The 12,530-nt window shown below is 47.5% G+C and overlaps 1 protein-coding gene across 1 annotated transcript in view; it reads right to left on the bottom strand.

Moving 5' to 3' along the window:
- Mki67 (marker of proliferation Ki-67) overlaps positions 1–12,530 on the bottom strand; it is a 19,244-nt gene that overhangs the window by 494 nt on the left and 6,220 nt on the right. The window contains exons 7-10 of the mRNA XM_029563048.1: positions 9,438–9,471; positions 8,976–9,158; positions 3,086–7,869; positions 1,928–2,326 (exon numbers count right to left, since the gene is read on the bottom strand). Coding sequence (XP_029418908.1) covers positions 1,928–2,326; positions 3,086–7,869; positions 8,976–9,158; positions 9,438–9,471 — 5,400 coding nt within the window. The remainder of the gene's footprint in view (positions 1–1,927; positions 2,327–3,085; positions 7,870–8,975; positions 9,159–9,437; positions 9,472–12,530) is intronic.

Below are 12,530 nucleotides of genomic sequence, written 5' to 3'. Positions count from 1 at the left end.
TGTATTTTAAGCTAACAGACAATTTCCTCAACAATTAACAATTAAATAAATATTAAATTGATAAATAACCACAATTATCATAATTAATAAGTAATAATTAAATATAAAATAATTAAAAATAACATTCAGGAAGATTAAATGTAACCTAGACCAACACTTCTGAGTGTCCCTAAAGCCAACTCTCCATAGACAGGGCACGGTCACTGAACACTGTACCACGCAGCATGGATCCAATCTAAGGAAATAAAAGATGAACTTACTTGCCCTTCTAGAGCAAGTGCCTCAGAGCTCTGGTATCTGTGCTGTGAAGCACAAGGCTTACCCAGTGAAAATCAGGAAAAGCCCAGTGTGATGCTGGGCACGTCAGAGGTAACATTACGAAGCAATCACGAACAGTAAGAAAAGGAGACGGGAAAACAAGAACTTTTCAAAGTCTAAAACTTAGTCTGGACTAAAGATCTTAATATACAAATGCTGTCTAAGTCTAGAAGACATGGTGTCAGGTGGCCATCAGCATGAAATCCACCGCACAGGTCGAAAGAGGGTGAACAGACCTGCTGAGAGAGACTTGCTCCTTCAGCAGCTGGAGAACATATACACCAACCATATGCATTTTGGGGCCCATGGACAGTCAGAACTGACTGAGACAACTGAAGCCCTAGAAAACTGGTCAGCATGTTGGAGTTCCCTGGGTTTCGGGTGGTGGCAAGAAGCCAGAGCCTGTGACACAACAGCCCAGCCTGGCTCACCCTTGGGATTTGGTTCTGTGCTCAGGCTCATCCAAGTGCAAAGACTGGTTGTTTCACTGCTTCTATTTCAGTCTGATAAAGTACTACTTCCCAAAGTATTACAGCTTCGATTTCTTTTCAAGTGGAAACATGAGATATGTGTATTATGTTAACCACATCAGGATGGGATTCCAATGTCTCCTTGATCTCTACAATCAAGGCTCCCCACCATGATAGCTCCTGTGTCCGGCCGGTCCCTGGCTCCACCCTCAGGGCATGGCCCGCTTTCCTGAGTGGTCATCCTCCTGCAGAACACACTGTCTGCACCTTTAGGCTCTTGTGTCCTTGCCCATTGCTCAATCCTCCTGCGTTCCTCCCTATACCAGCTGTGTGGCTGTGCTGGGGCATCCGGGCACCCTGGGTCCCTTGTGCCGTCAGCCCCGCTTCCTGGCTTAGTCTAGAATGCAGTCTGGACCACTGGGGTTGCCGTAACTCTACCTCAAATGTCTGTTGCTATCTTTTTTTCATCAGTTATCTCAGAATATAGTATGAGTAGGTTCAAATTGAGTGCCTAGAGCAATCCCAGGCCACTCCCACAAAGGCACCTGTCCATCCCATCTTTCAAACCTTGGCTTCATCAAGCATTCCCTAGAAGGACACTGACCAGGGTCCTCATGTCACCAGGGGCAACGCGATCAAAGAAAATGCACGAGCTACTTACAGTTCATTAGCTTAGACCCTGTGGGGAAATCTGAAGTGGCACACATTTCCCTAAGTAGAATTTACTTAGTCGTTTGCCTAGACAGCCAAAAAGAGGTCCTTTTAAAAGAGGTCCTCTGGGATCCAGACAGAGCGGGCTTTGTTTCGGTTAAGTGTTGCTGACCTAGAGAGGCCAAAACATTACCTATAATCTTATTAGGAGATCCATCACAAGCAGTCAGAAAGCGACAACTAGATAAACTCCTAAATAGATACTCATAGATAAACTTCCTGAATGAAGTCTTCAATAAGGTGAGCTCATTATCCAGAGTGGAATAACCAGACTTGCAATGCTCAGCTTGGACGAACCCCTCTTCCATCAGAATAGCAGGGAGCTGGCGGTGTGCTCTTAAATAAAATGCTCGTTTGCCTTTGCACCTCTAGGCATAAAAATACCAGAACACTCTGGTTTTGTAACGTGTGGAACATCGAGGACTCACCTCCTTTGGGTTTTCTGCACCTTTCTTGGCACCTCGAGTTGCTCTGGGCTCAGGCGCACTGTCCAAAGTGGCTCTGGTCTTTCCAGACCGCAAACGCCTAACACCTGAATCTCCAGAGACTCCCTTCTCCTTCTGAGCCTTCGTCTGGGTCTTCCTGCCTTTCTCACTTGCGGTCTTATCTGCCGTGTGCCCCCGGGAGCTCGCACTCGGTCCTCCAGACCTCAAGCCTGATCTTTCCCTGTCGGCCGTGGCTCTGGACGCAGGCTTCCTGACGCCATGGTCTGGGTTCCGCAGCTGGGTCTCCTGGGAGCTGTTCCTGGTCCTCTTGTTTTCCTTAGCCTGGGGTCTTTGCTGGTCTCCACCAGTTTTCTTTTGGTGTCTGGAGCGCAGGAGCACTCTCTAAGGAAATAAGAAGACAGTCACAAAAGTCCCACAATGAGGTTTTAAAAAAAAAAAATACAGTGAAGAGAAAACCAAAAAATCAACTAAAGAAAATAAACTGCAAATTTTCTATCAGTTAATTTACTAAGACATTCAAGGAAATGCCTTGGCCACTCTGTCCCTGCGGAGAAATGACCACCTATTGATTAAATTATAAACTCAGGACAAATGTCCTGATACCCAATGTGAAGACCATCTCATCTAAACACTCCAGTTCCCAGTACTGAGGAATGCCCATCGTAGGCAGGAGATGAAGATCAGCCCTAGTCCTTTAAGAGTCACTGAAGAACAAGACTGCATTCCTTGAGTCTGGGTTGTCATGGCGACTTCCCTGCCCCACACCCCTTCTCAAGGATATGTGAACCTTATCAGAGCATCCTTATTAAAACTCATGAACACGCAACTACACTGGCCTACCTTTGCTCTGATTTCTCAAATGAACGATACATGCAACTTGCTTACCCCCTCAGAACTGCTAGTCACTTTAGTGCTTTTCTAGAAGAGAACTTTAAGGGGTTAGTCTAGTCCCCGTGCAAATCCCAAAAGGACCCTTGGCTCAGCCATTAGTGGTGACCAATGGAAACCTGTAAAATGGGTATCTGAGGATGAGCCCAGGTTACACAGATGACTACACACAATGGACCACCCTCCTGGACATGCAGCCAGAGTCCTGGACATGCAGCCAGAGTCCTGGACATGCAGCCAGAGTCCCATCACCTGATCTGGAGTGACCAAGTCTTCCACTTTGGGCTCCTCTCCTCTAGTTTTCACAAGGTAGCTCATCTGCTCTTCCACATGTTCAACTCCGTGTGTGACCATTGTCAGACGTGTCCTCTCTGGGAGCTCCGGTGCTGGACCTCTCTTGGGGGCAGCCGTCTGTCTCCCCAGGCTGGGCTGCTCATCTGGTGCCCCCTGCACTTGAGCAGCAGAGCGCAGCCCTCTGGTTCTCGAGACCCTTTCTTCTCTCTCAGACTTCCTCTCGGGGGGCAGAGTATCACTTGTGTTGCTTTGTGACGCTGCAGGGTCCCTAGTGTCCACCAAGACTCTAGCCAGCTTCTCCACGGGGGTTCTCAGCACTCTTCTGCGAGCTCTTGAAGGTTTTACTGGGTCTGACGTTTGCTTTGGAGGACTCTTAGGGCCCCTAGTGCTACTTCCCAGCTGCTCAGTGTGGCCTGGGGTTTGGATCATTTCTCTGGAGCCAGTCAAGTCTTCCTTGGGTACCCTCAGCCGCCTCCTGCTGCTAGTTACACTTGCCACTCTGTCCCATTTCTGCTGTGCAGGTTCAATTTGGGGGTCTTCGCCATCAACGCCGGGGGCCTTGAGAGATCGCGTGGTTTGCCTCGACGTCCGTGCAGTCTTCCCCTCGGCCGTCCACCCTCCGCTCACGTCTGCTTTCCTGCGTCTGGTCCTGGGCTGTGCCGGGGAGGTTTGGGGAGGCTCTGCTAGTTCTGGACGTGGAGAGTCACCGGGCCTTTCATCACTTGCTGATTCCCCAGTGTGGCCTGCGGTTTGGACTGGTCCTTTGGGATCAACCAGCTCTTCTAGGGGCTGTGCGGTTCCCCTGGGCGCCCGCCGTGGCCTCTTGGTGCCAGGCAAAGCCGCTGCCAGCTCGAGTTTCCGCTTCGCAGGCTCTGCGGGCTCTTGGGCACGTCCACCCTGGCTCCCGGGCTCCCTGGGCGCACGTCGGGTTTCCCTGCCCGGCAGCCTTCCCTGTGCTGCGGGCTCCTCCTTGACATCCACTCTCTGGGGCCGTGTCCTGAGCTGCCTCCTCGGGGAGGCTGGGGAGTCCTTTCGCTCCGGTTGTGGACCGTCAGAGGACACATCTGTGGCTGCCTCCTCTTGGACGCTGGCCTGTTCTCGGGGTTGAGCCTTCTTGGGCACCCTGGCTGGCCTCCTGCTACTGGGCACGCTTGGGGCAGGCTCCTGCTTCTGCTCTCTGATGTCTTTACTGTCACTCACGGGTTCCTGGTGTGCATTTCTGGTTTCCCGTGATGTTCTGGGGGGCCGTCTCTGTGCTGCAGGCTCCTGGATCACAACCATTTTCCTGACTCTTGTGCCGGGCCGTGTCTTTGAACTTGTGTCCATGGGTTCTGGAGATCTGCCAGGCATCTTCGTAGTCTCGTTAACAGGCATCAAACCTCCAGCACAGCTTAGTGTCTGGAAGAGCTCTTGGGAGCCAGTCAGGTCCTCTAGGGGCTGCGAAGCTTCCTTACACGCCCCCCGCCGTCTCTTGCTGCCCGACACACCAGCCGCTGATGCTGTGTCCAACTTCCGCTTTGCACATTGCCTCCTGGATCTTAGGCCTTTGTCCTCGGTTTCTCCTACTGTTTCTGGAAGCTTCTTTACTCCTAATGGCTCAGTTTTCACACGAACTTCCCCCAGACGTGTCCTGGGTTGTCTCTTTGAGGTTACTGGAGCACCCACTGGTTCTGGTGGTGGAGATCTGCAGGGCATTTCTGTGACCTTGTCAACAGTGACCGAGTTTGTCCCATGATCTGGTGTTTGGAAGAGCTCTTGGAGCCCAAACAGGTCTTCCAAGGGCTGGGACTTTTCCTGATGTGTCCCTCCCTGCCTCTTGCTGCTAGTTACACTTACTGAGCCCCAAGTCCGGGCTGCAGAGTCCTTTAAATCTTTGCTCCTTCCACCACCACCCTGTGGAAGTTTGGCTGTGGGTATGAGCTCCCCCAATACTCGCCCTGGCTTGGTCAGTGGAGAGGCCTCTTTTCTCACATCCATGTTCCCAAGACTTGTCTTGGGAGATTTCTTTGCGCTTTGAGGGGTTCTGGTTGGTTCTGGCTGTGGAGACTTTAAGGACATTCTTGTTAAACTAACAGTCACTAGGTCATTGGCATGAGCTGGTGTTTGGAAAAGCTCCTGGAAGCCAACAAGGTCCTCTAGGAGTTGGGAACTTCTCCGAGGTGTTTGTGCCTGCCTCTTACATCCAGTTAAGCCTCCTGCAGACTCCAGAAACTGCTTTGCGGTTTTCATGATGGCCACGGCACCTTCCTGCGCTGGAGGCCTAGGCGTGTGTGTGGCTTTCTCCGGAGACTGCGTTAGCTTCCTGACTGCTGGAAGCTCTTCTGTCGCATCCACCTTCCCCAGACTTGTCTTGGGCAGTCTCTTCATGCTCATGGGAGTTCCAGCAAATGTTGCAGATTCCAAAGGCACGTTTGTAGTTTTGCCAACAGTCCCTGAGTCTTTGGCACAGACTGGTGTTTGGAAGAGTTCCTGGAAGCCAGCAAGGTCTTCTAGAGGTTGGACTTTCTCCTTAGGTGTTTGTGGCCATCCCTTACGTCCAGGTACATTTTCTGTGGAATCCAGTCTCTGTTTCGGAGTTTCCGTCAGGGATTTCATCCCTTTACGCTGTCGTACCGGTGCTGTAGGTATGGGTGTGCCTTTGCCTGGTGACTGTGTTAGGTTCCTGAGCACTGAAAGCTCTTCACCCGCATCCCCTTTCTCTGTGCTTTTCCTGGGCAGTCTCTTTGTGCTGGCTGGGGTTCTGATTAGTCCTGGCTGTGGAGATTCATAGGGTAATTCTGTGGTTTCACCAACAGTCACTGAGTCCGTAGTACAGCCTGGTGTTTGGAAGAGCTGTTGAAAGCCAGTCAGGTCTTCCAGAGGCTGTGCCTTTACCTTGGGTGTCAGTCGCAGTCTCTTGCTATGAGGAACGCTGACTGCTGGGTTCCATTTTGGCTTTGCGGATTGCTTCGGTGGTCTAAGGCCTTTGTCACTGTCTGGTCCTTGGAGTGTGTGCGCAGTTTCTTCTGTTTGCAGGAGTTTCTCACCTTCTGAAAACTCTTCTTTCACATCTATTTTGCCCATACTTGTCTTAGATGATCTCTTTATGCTTGTTGGGATTCTGACAGGTTCTGACTGTGGAGAATTAAAGGGCATTTCTGTGACTTTGTCAACAGGCAATGGGCCATTGCCATGTCCTGGTGTTTGGAAGAGCTCCTGAAAACCAGCCAGGTCTTCCAGGGGCTGGGCTTTGGGTGTTCCTGCGTGTCTCTTCAGCCTGGTCAAATTTCTTACAGGTTCCAGTTTCTGCTTTGAAGTTTCCACAATTGCTTCGATTCCCTTTTCCTGCTTTGTTGGTGCCGTGGGTGTCTTTTCAGCTCTGTCTGGTGACTGTGTTAGTCGTCCAAGTGTCGGAATCTCCTCTTGAACATCTACATTCTCAAGACTTGTTTGGGGAGATTTCTTTGCACTTTTGGGGGTTCTAGTTGGTCCCAGCTGTGGAGACTTTAAGGATATTTTTGTTAAAGTAACAGTCGCTGGGTCACTGGCACAGACTGGGGTTTGGAAGAGCTCCTGGAAGCCAGCAAGGTCTTCTAGGGATTCAGTCCTGTACTTAGGTGTTCGTGACCGTCTCTTTCGTCCAGTTAAACGTTCTGTGAAATCCAGCTTCTGCTTTGGAGTTTCCACAATGGATGTGGCATCATTTTCTTCCTGTGCTGGTACTGTGGGCGTGCCTCTGCCCAGCGTCTGTGTTCTTCCTCCAACTGCTGAAAGCTCTTTGCTCACATCCACCTTCCCTAGGCTTGACTTGGGCAGCCTCTTCGTGCTCGCTGGGGCTCTGACTGGTCCAGGCGTCTTTGTGGTTTTGTCAGTGGTTTGTAGGCGTTTGCCAAGGGCTGGAGACTGGAAGAGCTCAGGGAAGCCAGTCAGGTCTTCTAGGGACTGAGCCTTTTCTTCAGCTTTCTCTGCTTGCCTCTTGATGCCCCTTACTGCTGGGTCCAGTATTTGATATTCAGATTCCTTTAAAACTACCTTCTGGGCTGACGCTGCCTTGAACTCCTGGATGCTTGCATCATCGCCTGTGGGTGCACTGGATGTGTGCATGGATTCCTCTGGCCTCGTGACTCTCCCCGGTGCGGAGAGCTCTTCTTTCACAACCTCACTGCAGACCACCTCACTCACAAGCCCTCTCCTCCTGCTCTTTGGGGTGTTGGCTGCTTCTGGCTGTGAAGTTCTGCAGGGTACTTTAGTGGTTCCTTTTTCCTGTGTTTGGGAGATCACCTGACTACCTGATAGACCTTCTGTGGAGCCACATCTCTGTTCCCTGCCACTTGATCTTCTGACAGCGGACGTCCTTGCTAGATCTTTTGATTCGACATTTTCTTTGTGTCTTCGTGAAGACTGCTCACTGTCCCGTGTCCTCCCATCCAGTTGCTGGCCTTGCACTGGTGTCCTCCTTGGGTGTCTCCCTGTGATGCCCTCAGCCAGGTCTGCTTCTGTGCCACCATTCTGACTTTCTACACGTGGCACCTGTGCACCTCCGAGCTCCCTAGATCTGAACTTGTTTGCACTGTATATTGTCTTCAAAGGCCCTGTCACAGAATCTGGAACCTTCTTCTCAGCGGGAGTAGTTTTATAGACGGTCTCGGGCGTTTGTGCTGTGTCTCCACCTTTTGAGCGTCGCTGTCTTAAGGCCGGGCTTGCAGAGTATTTGTCATACGGCTCTTCCGTTGCATCCTGAGCACTAGAGAGCACACTTTCTCCTGTAAGAAACAAAAATACATACAAGACATGCGTTGTTTCATTGTAATGTAAACAGCATTATATCCTCAGAAAGTGTGGTGTAAAAACCAATAATTTATTCTTATCTGCGAGGTGCAGGGGTCTGTCCTAGTCACGAGCCACTAAATGTTATTTGGTGATAGAGTGAGGCCATTATAAAGTGGACCTTAGGATCTACAGTGATAACTTAAGAAAAGTGTTTTTAAGAAGGGTCTTCTAAAGGCTGCCATGGCACGTGACAAGGACGGCATTAAAAATGGCTGTTTCTTGTCTCGATTTTCTCCTCAAATAACACAGCTTTTACTTTGTTTGCTGTCCACATCACACAAGGAATATCTGCGTTCTAACAAGAGGAGACACCAACCGGGAGTCAAGCTGCTTCCTCCAACAGGAACGTGGGACCAGCGCCCATCTGCCTCCCACTCTCTCTGCAGCCTGCGCCCAGCCATGGGGTTAGAACGGAAAACCACGGACACACAATGCACTCCCTTTTATAGTATGAAACGATCTTTTATTGGTTTAAAAAAAATTAAGGTTTTTTTTCCCTGTAGACAAGGTCTCTAATAATATGTAGTTAAGGATGACCTGGAACTTCTGGTCATCCTGCTCACCTCCCAAGTACTGCGATTACACACATGTGATACCATGTCCAGTTTATGCAGTGCAAGGGACTGAACCCAGGCTTTGTGTGTGCTAGGCAATCACTCTACCAAGTTAGTTACATCTCTAGCTCTGCAATAATTTTTAATTTGAATAATATATATGTAAATATGATAGGCCAGCATACTGTTTGCACTCTCATCCTCCTATAATAAAGAACTAAAAGCATCCAGAAGTCATTCAAAGTTATTAACTGAGTCAGATGTTCTTTTACCTACTGCAGTGACTAACACTGTTAGTTCAACTGCTAATCTCTGCTGGAGCAGGACAGAGATGGGGGAGATGGCGTTTTACTGGGAGCCTCTACTGTAGAGAAGGAATACAATACTGTCTATAAAGACATAAGACCTCCTGCCATTCCTTAGTCAAAAGTATAGCAGTGTCAGTGAGAACAAAATAATTAAAAAAAAAAAAAAATCAAACCAACCCAAAATCTCTGAACTGACGGGCAGAGGCTTGTCTCCTGAATTAGGTACCAGAAGCTGTTTTCCAGGCAGATTTTCTGAGTTGGAGAAAATGATGATGCCCGTGTTGGTCCGCTGCTTCTCCTTCCCTGGCGTCTTGAACATTTCAGTTAGCCCTAATAAAGGAAAATATTGAAAACATATGGCTTACATGCAAACAGCTATCCCATCCCCGACATAGGACAACCTAAACGCTACAGAAATCATAGATTCCCGGTATGCAGCACCTTATCAAAGGGTCTGTCGGGGGAAGAAGAGATGCGGACACTGCAGAACAGAAAGACTCCAGTAAGGGGAAGGGTGACCAGTGGCTGAAATGCAGTGCTGGCCTCAGGAATCTAGAGGTGACACTGGTGAGCACACCAGAGGACCATGTCTGCTCACTAGGATTAGACATTCTTTCATAGCTCAGGACACAGTATTACATGGACACAGCCACTTCTCTGGGATCAGTTCCTCCTTAAAAGAGACACAAGAAAGCTGAAGAGGTACTCAGCAGTTAGGAGCACTGGCTGCTCTTGTAGAGGACCTTGGTTCAGACCACAGCACCCATATGTTAGCCTACAACCTTCTGTAACCCCAACTACAGAGGACTTGTGCCCTTTTCTGGCCAGTGGGCACCAGGCACACACGTGCTGCCCATACATACATGCAAACACTCATACACATAAAAAAATCTTTAAAAACAATGGGTGGTGGTGATCTCATTAATGACATAATCATTAAAAAAAAGGAAAAAAAATATTCTTCAAAGCATAAAAATTTGCTCCTTAATAATTAGTAGATGTGCAAAACATTACCATTGAAATCTACCTGATGACTTTACATTCATGCTCAGGTGCCAAGGATCTTAGAAAGTAAGTGACTGTGACTAGTAATAATCAGATACATAGAGATTAGAGACGCATGTACAAACATCTAAGTGTTATTTGCATTAAAAATGAGCTTTTCTGTATGAAACAGTAGATTCTAAAATGAAATAGAGATCTTTTTTAAAGGTTAAAACCTCATTCAGTTTTACTATAAACCTAAAAATTTACAGCCAATTTTGAAAGAGATGCATCTTAACCCAGGAAATTGTTATTGAATATGTCAATGCTGTTGCAATGAAATGCTTCTTTTAATTATATGGTTATTAAATAAATAAATAATTTTTTTTAAAAAGGGTCAATTTTCTTTAAAAGTGTGACCTCCTAGCAGGTCAACCACCCTCCAGGGGATGGCTCTACACCAAGAGTATTTGGGCAACACAAACTGGACTCAATGGGGGGAAAAAGGCACAAAGTCAGGCTGGAGAGATGGCTCAGCGGTTAAGAACACTGGTGGTTCTTACAGAAGATCTGGGTTTGAATCCCAGCACCCACGTGGCAGCTAACAACTGTGTGTAACTCCAGTCCCAGGGGATCTGACAGTCTCTTCTGTCCTCCATGGGCATTGCATGACAGGGTGACTTACCTACATGTAGGCAATAAACATATACACATAAAATGAAAATGATAAATAAAATAAAACAAAACAAAACAAAAACAAAAGCAAAGGCATAAAGCTAACCCGGTAGGCTCTGGGAGGAGACAGGTACATACAACTTCTCTTCAATCCCTTTCTAATTAGAAAGGAAATCAAGTGAGCTAGTTGACCTCTGGTCTTCAAACTAGTACCCCAAGACAAGCCCTGACAGAGGACAGAAGCTGGCCCTCTCCTCAGGGGGATCCTCCAGCGTTCTAGGACTTGAGGGGTTTTGCCATGTGCTCTAAAATTCCTGGGTTTCTTAGATCTAAATCCTATGTACAAATAACATGTTCCCATTTTCAGTGCTGTCAAGGATGGACTGACACATGGACACACGGGCGCGCACATGCGTACACGTACACACACACACACACACCCTTTAAATATCGTCATTCCATTTTAACACCAAAAGGGCGGTACTGACAGAACTAGACACCCCAAATTATGTGTTTATTTACTGAATATTTTGAACACAGAACAATTTTCCATTCTTGGTGTATGTACTGTCACCTCATTTAGGGCAGTAACTAGACTTTTTCCATGTAAGAACTAAAGGGAAGCCCAGGCTGTATTCTCCCAAAACTTAAATCGTAAGATTGTTTTGGCTATACAACTCAGTTTTCTAGGTCAAATATATATGACTTCTTATAAATGGTATTTTACCTAAGGCATCATACAAGTTCAAACAAATAAAAAGTAACAAAATGAAACACTTAAAGACACTGAGAAACTGAACTGTAAATCTGACTACATTCATTAGGCAGCTGGTTAAATTAATCCAACTAGTGCAAAAGGTATGTTCTTTTCTCCACTTTGAAAAATTGTTCCTGCAACTAAATGTGCTCAACAAATGGCCTGAATGTTTAAGAGCAACAGAAATCATGAGTTTCCAAATCACAGATTTGGGCAGTGGAAAAAGCACAGGTTTCAGTGTAAGAGGAAAACCTGGGTTTGGACCCCAATTCTTGCGATCAGTTGTTACTAAACAAGTTCCTGAGCAACACTGTGCCTCAGTTGCACAAATAGGTAAAACTGGAATAACTTCTACCTTGACTTTATTATGAGACTTCAACAGGAATAAATGCACAAGTCCCTGGCACTTAGCACACACTCAACTAGTTTTAGTTAACACCAACCCAGCCCCAACTCTACCCATAAGTCTTAAATATATCTTTATCTTTTGTTTGTTTTTGTCTTGTTTTGTTTTGTCTTTTTGAGACAGGATCTCCCTGTAGTCCCAGCTGACCTCAACTCACTATGTAGACCAGGCTGGCCTTGAACTCACAAAGATCTGCCTGCCTCTGCCTCCCGAGTGCTGGGACTAATGGTGTGCACCACCACGCCCGGCACAGCTTTAATCTTAACTCCCTTCCAAACAGTACACAGTAGAAACCATCAGACATGTTATGGAACATGAAACCTAAAATCCACTTTCTTGCTATCAAGTCAGAGCAGCAAGTCACATTTTCATTGACAGGAAGAACACAGTGTAAACATCGGTTCAATTAATGGCTCAAAAGAATTTTCCCTTATGGTTTTCTCTAGACAGTTCAGTTCTCTAGAAAAATCTTAGAAGCGTAACACTGCTCAACAGCAACCAATCTACCTGAGACAGAAGACCTGTGCAAGTCCGCAGGAAAGGCAGCACAACAGCCATCACTCTCACCATCAAACACTCCCCATCTTCTGTTCACAGCTGCTCTCTAGATAAGGGGATGTACTTGAGATTTCCATCCCTGCTTCCAGCAGGATACAGAACGCCCACGTGGAGAGAGCCCTCTCCTGCACTCCCAACCAACTTCATCTTCTTTGAATATTACCATGCCAGAAAGCTGGCTCTGGGTTACAGTTGAACGCCCACGTGGAGAGAGCCCTCTCCTGCACTCCCAACCAACTTCATCTTTGAATATTACCATGCCAGAAAGCTGGCTCTGGGTTACAGTCACATTCATGGATGGATGAAGGTGGCACACGTCAACAAAGTCACAAACAACAGGATCAAAAGGGCT

The sequence above is a fragment of the Nannospalax galili genome, unplaced genomic scaffold (assembly GCF_000622305.1).
Source record: "Nannospalax galili isolate Female #2095 unplaced genomic scaffold, S.galili_v1.0 scaffold810, whole genome shotgun sequence".
NCBI classification, from domain to species: Eukaryota; Metazoa; Chordata; class Mammalia; order Rodentia; family Spalacidae; genus Nannospalax; species Nannospalax galili.
The sequence above is the reverse complement of the archived record's forward strand: the minus strand, read 5'-3'. Positions and strand labels throughout refer to the sequence as shown.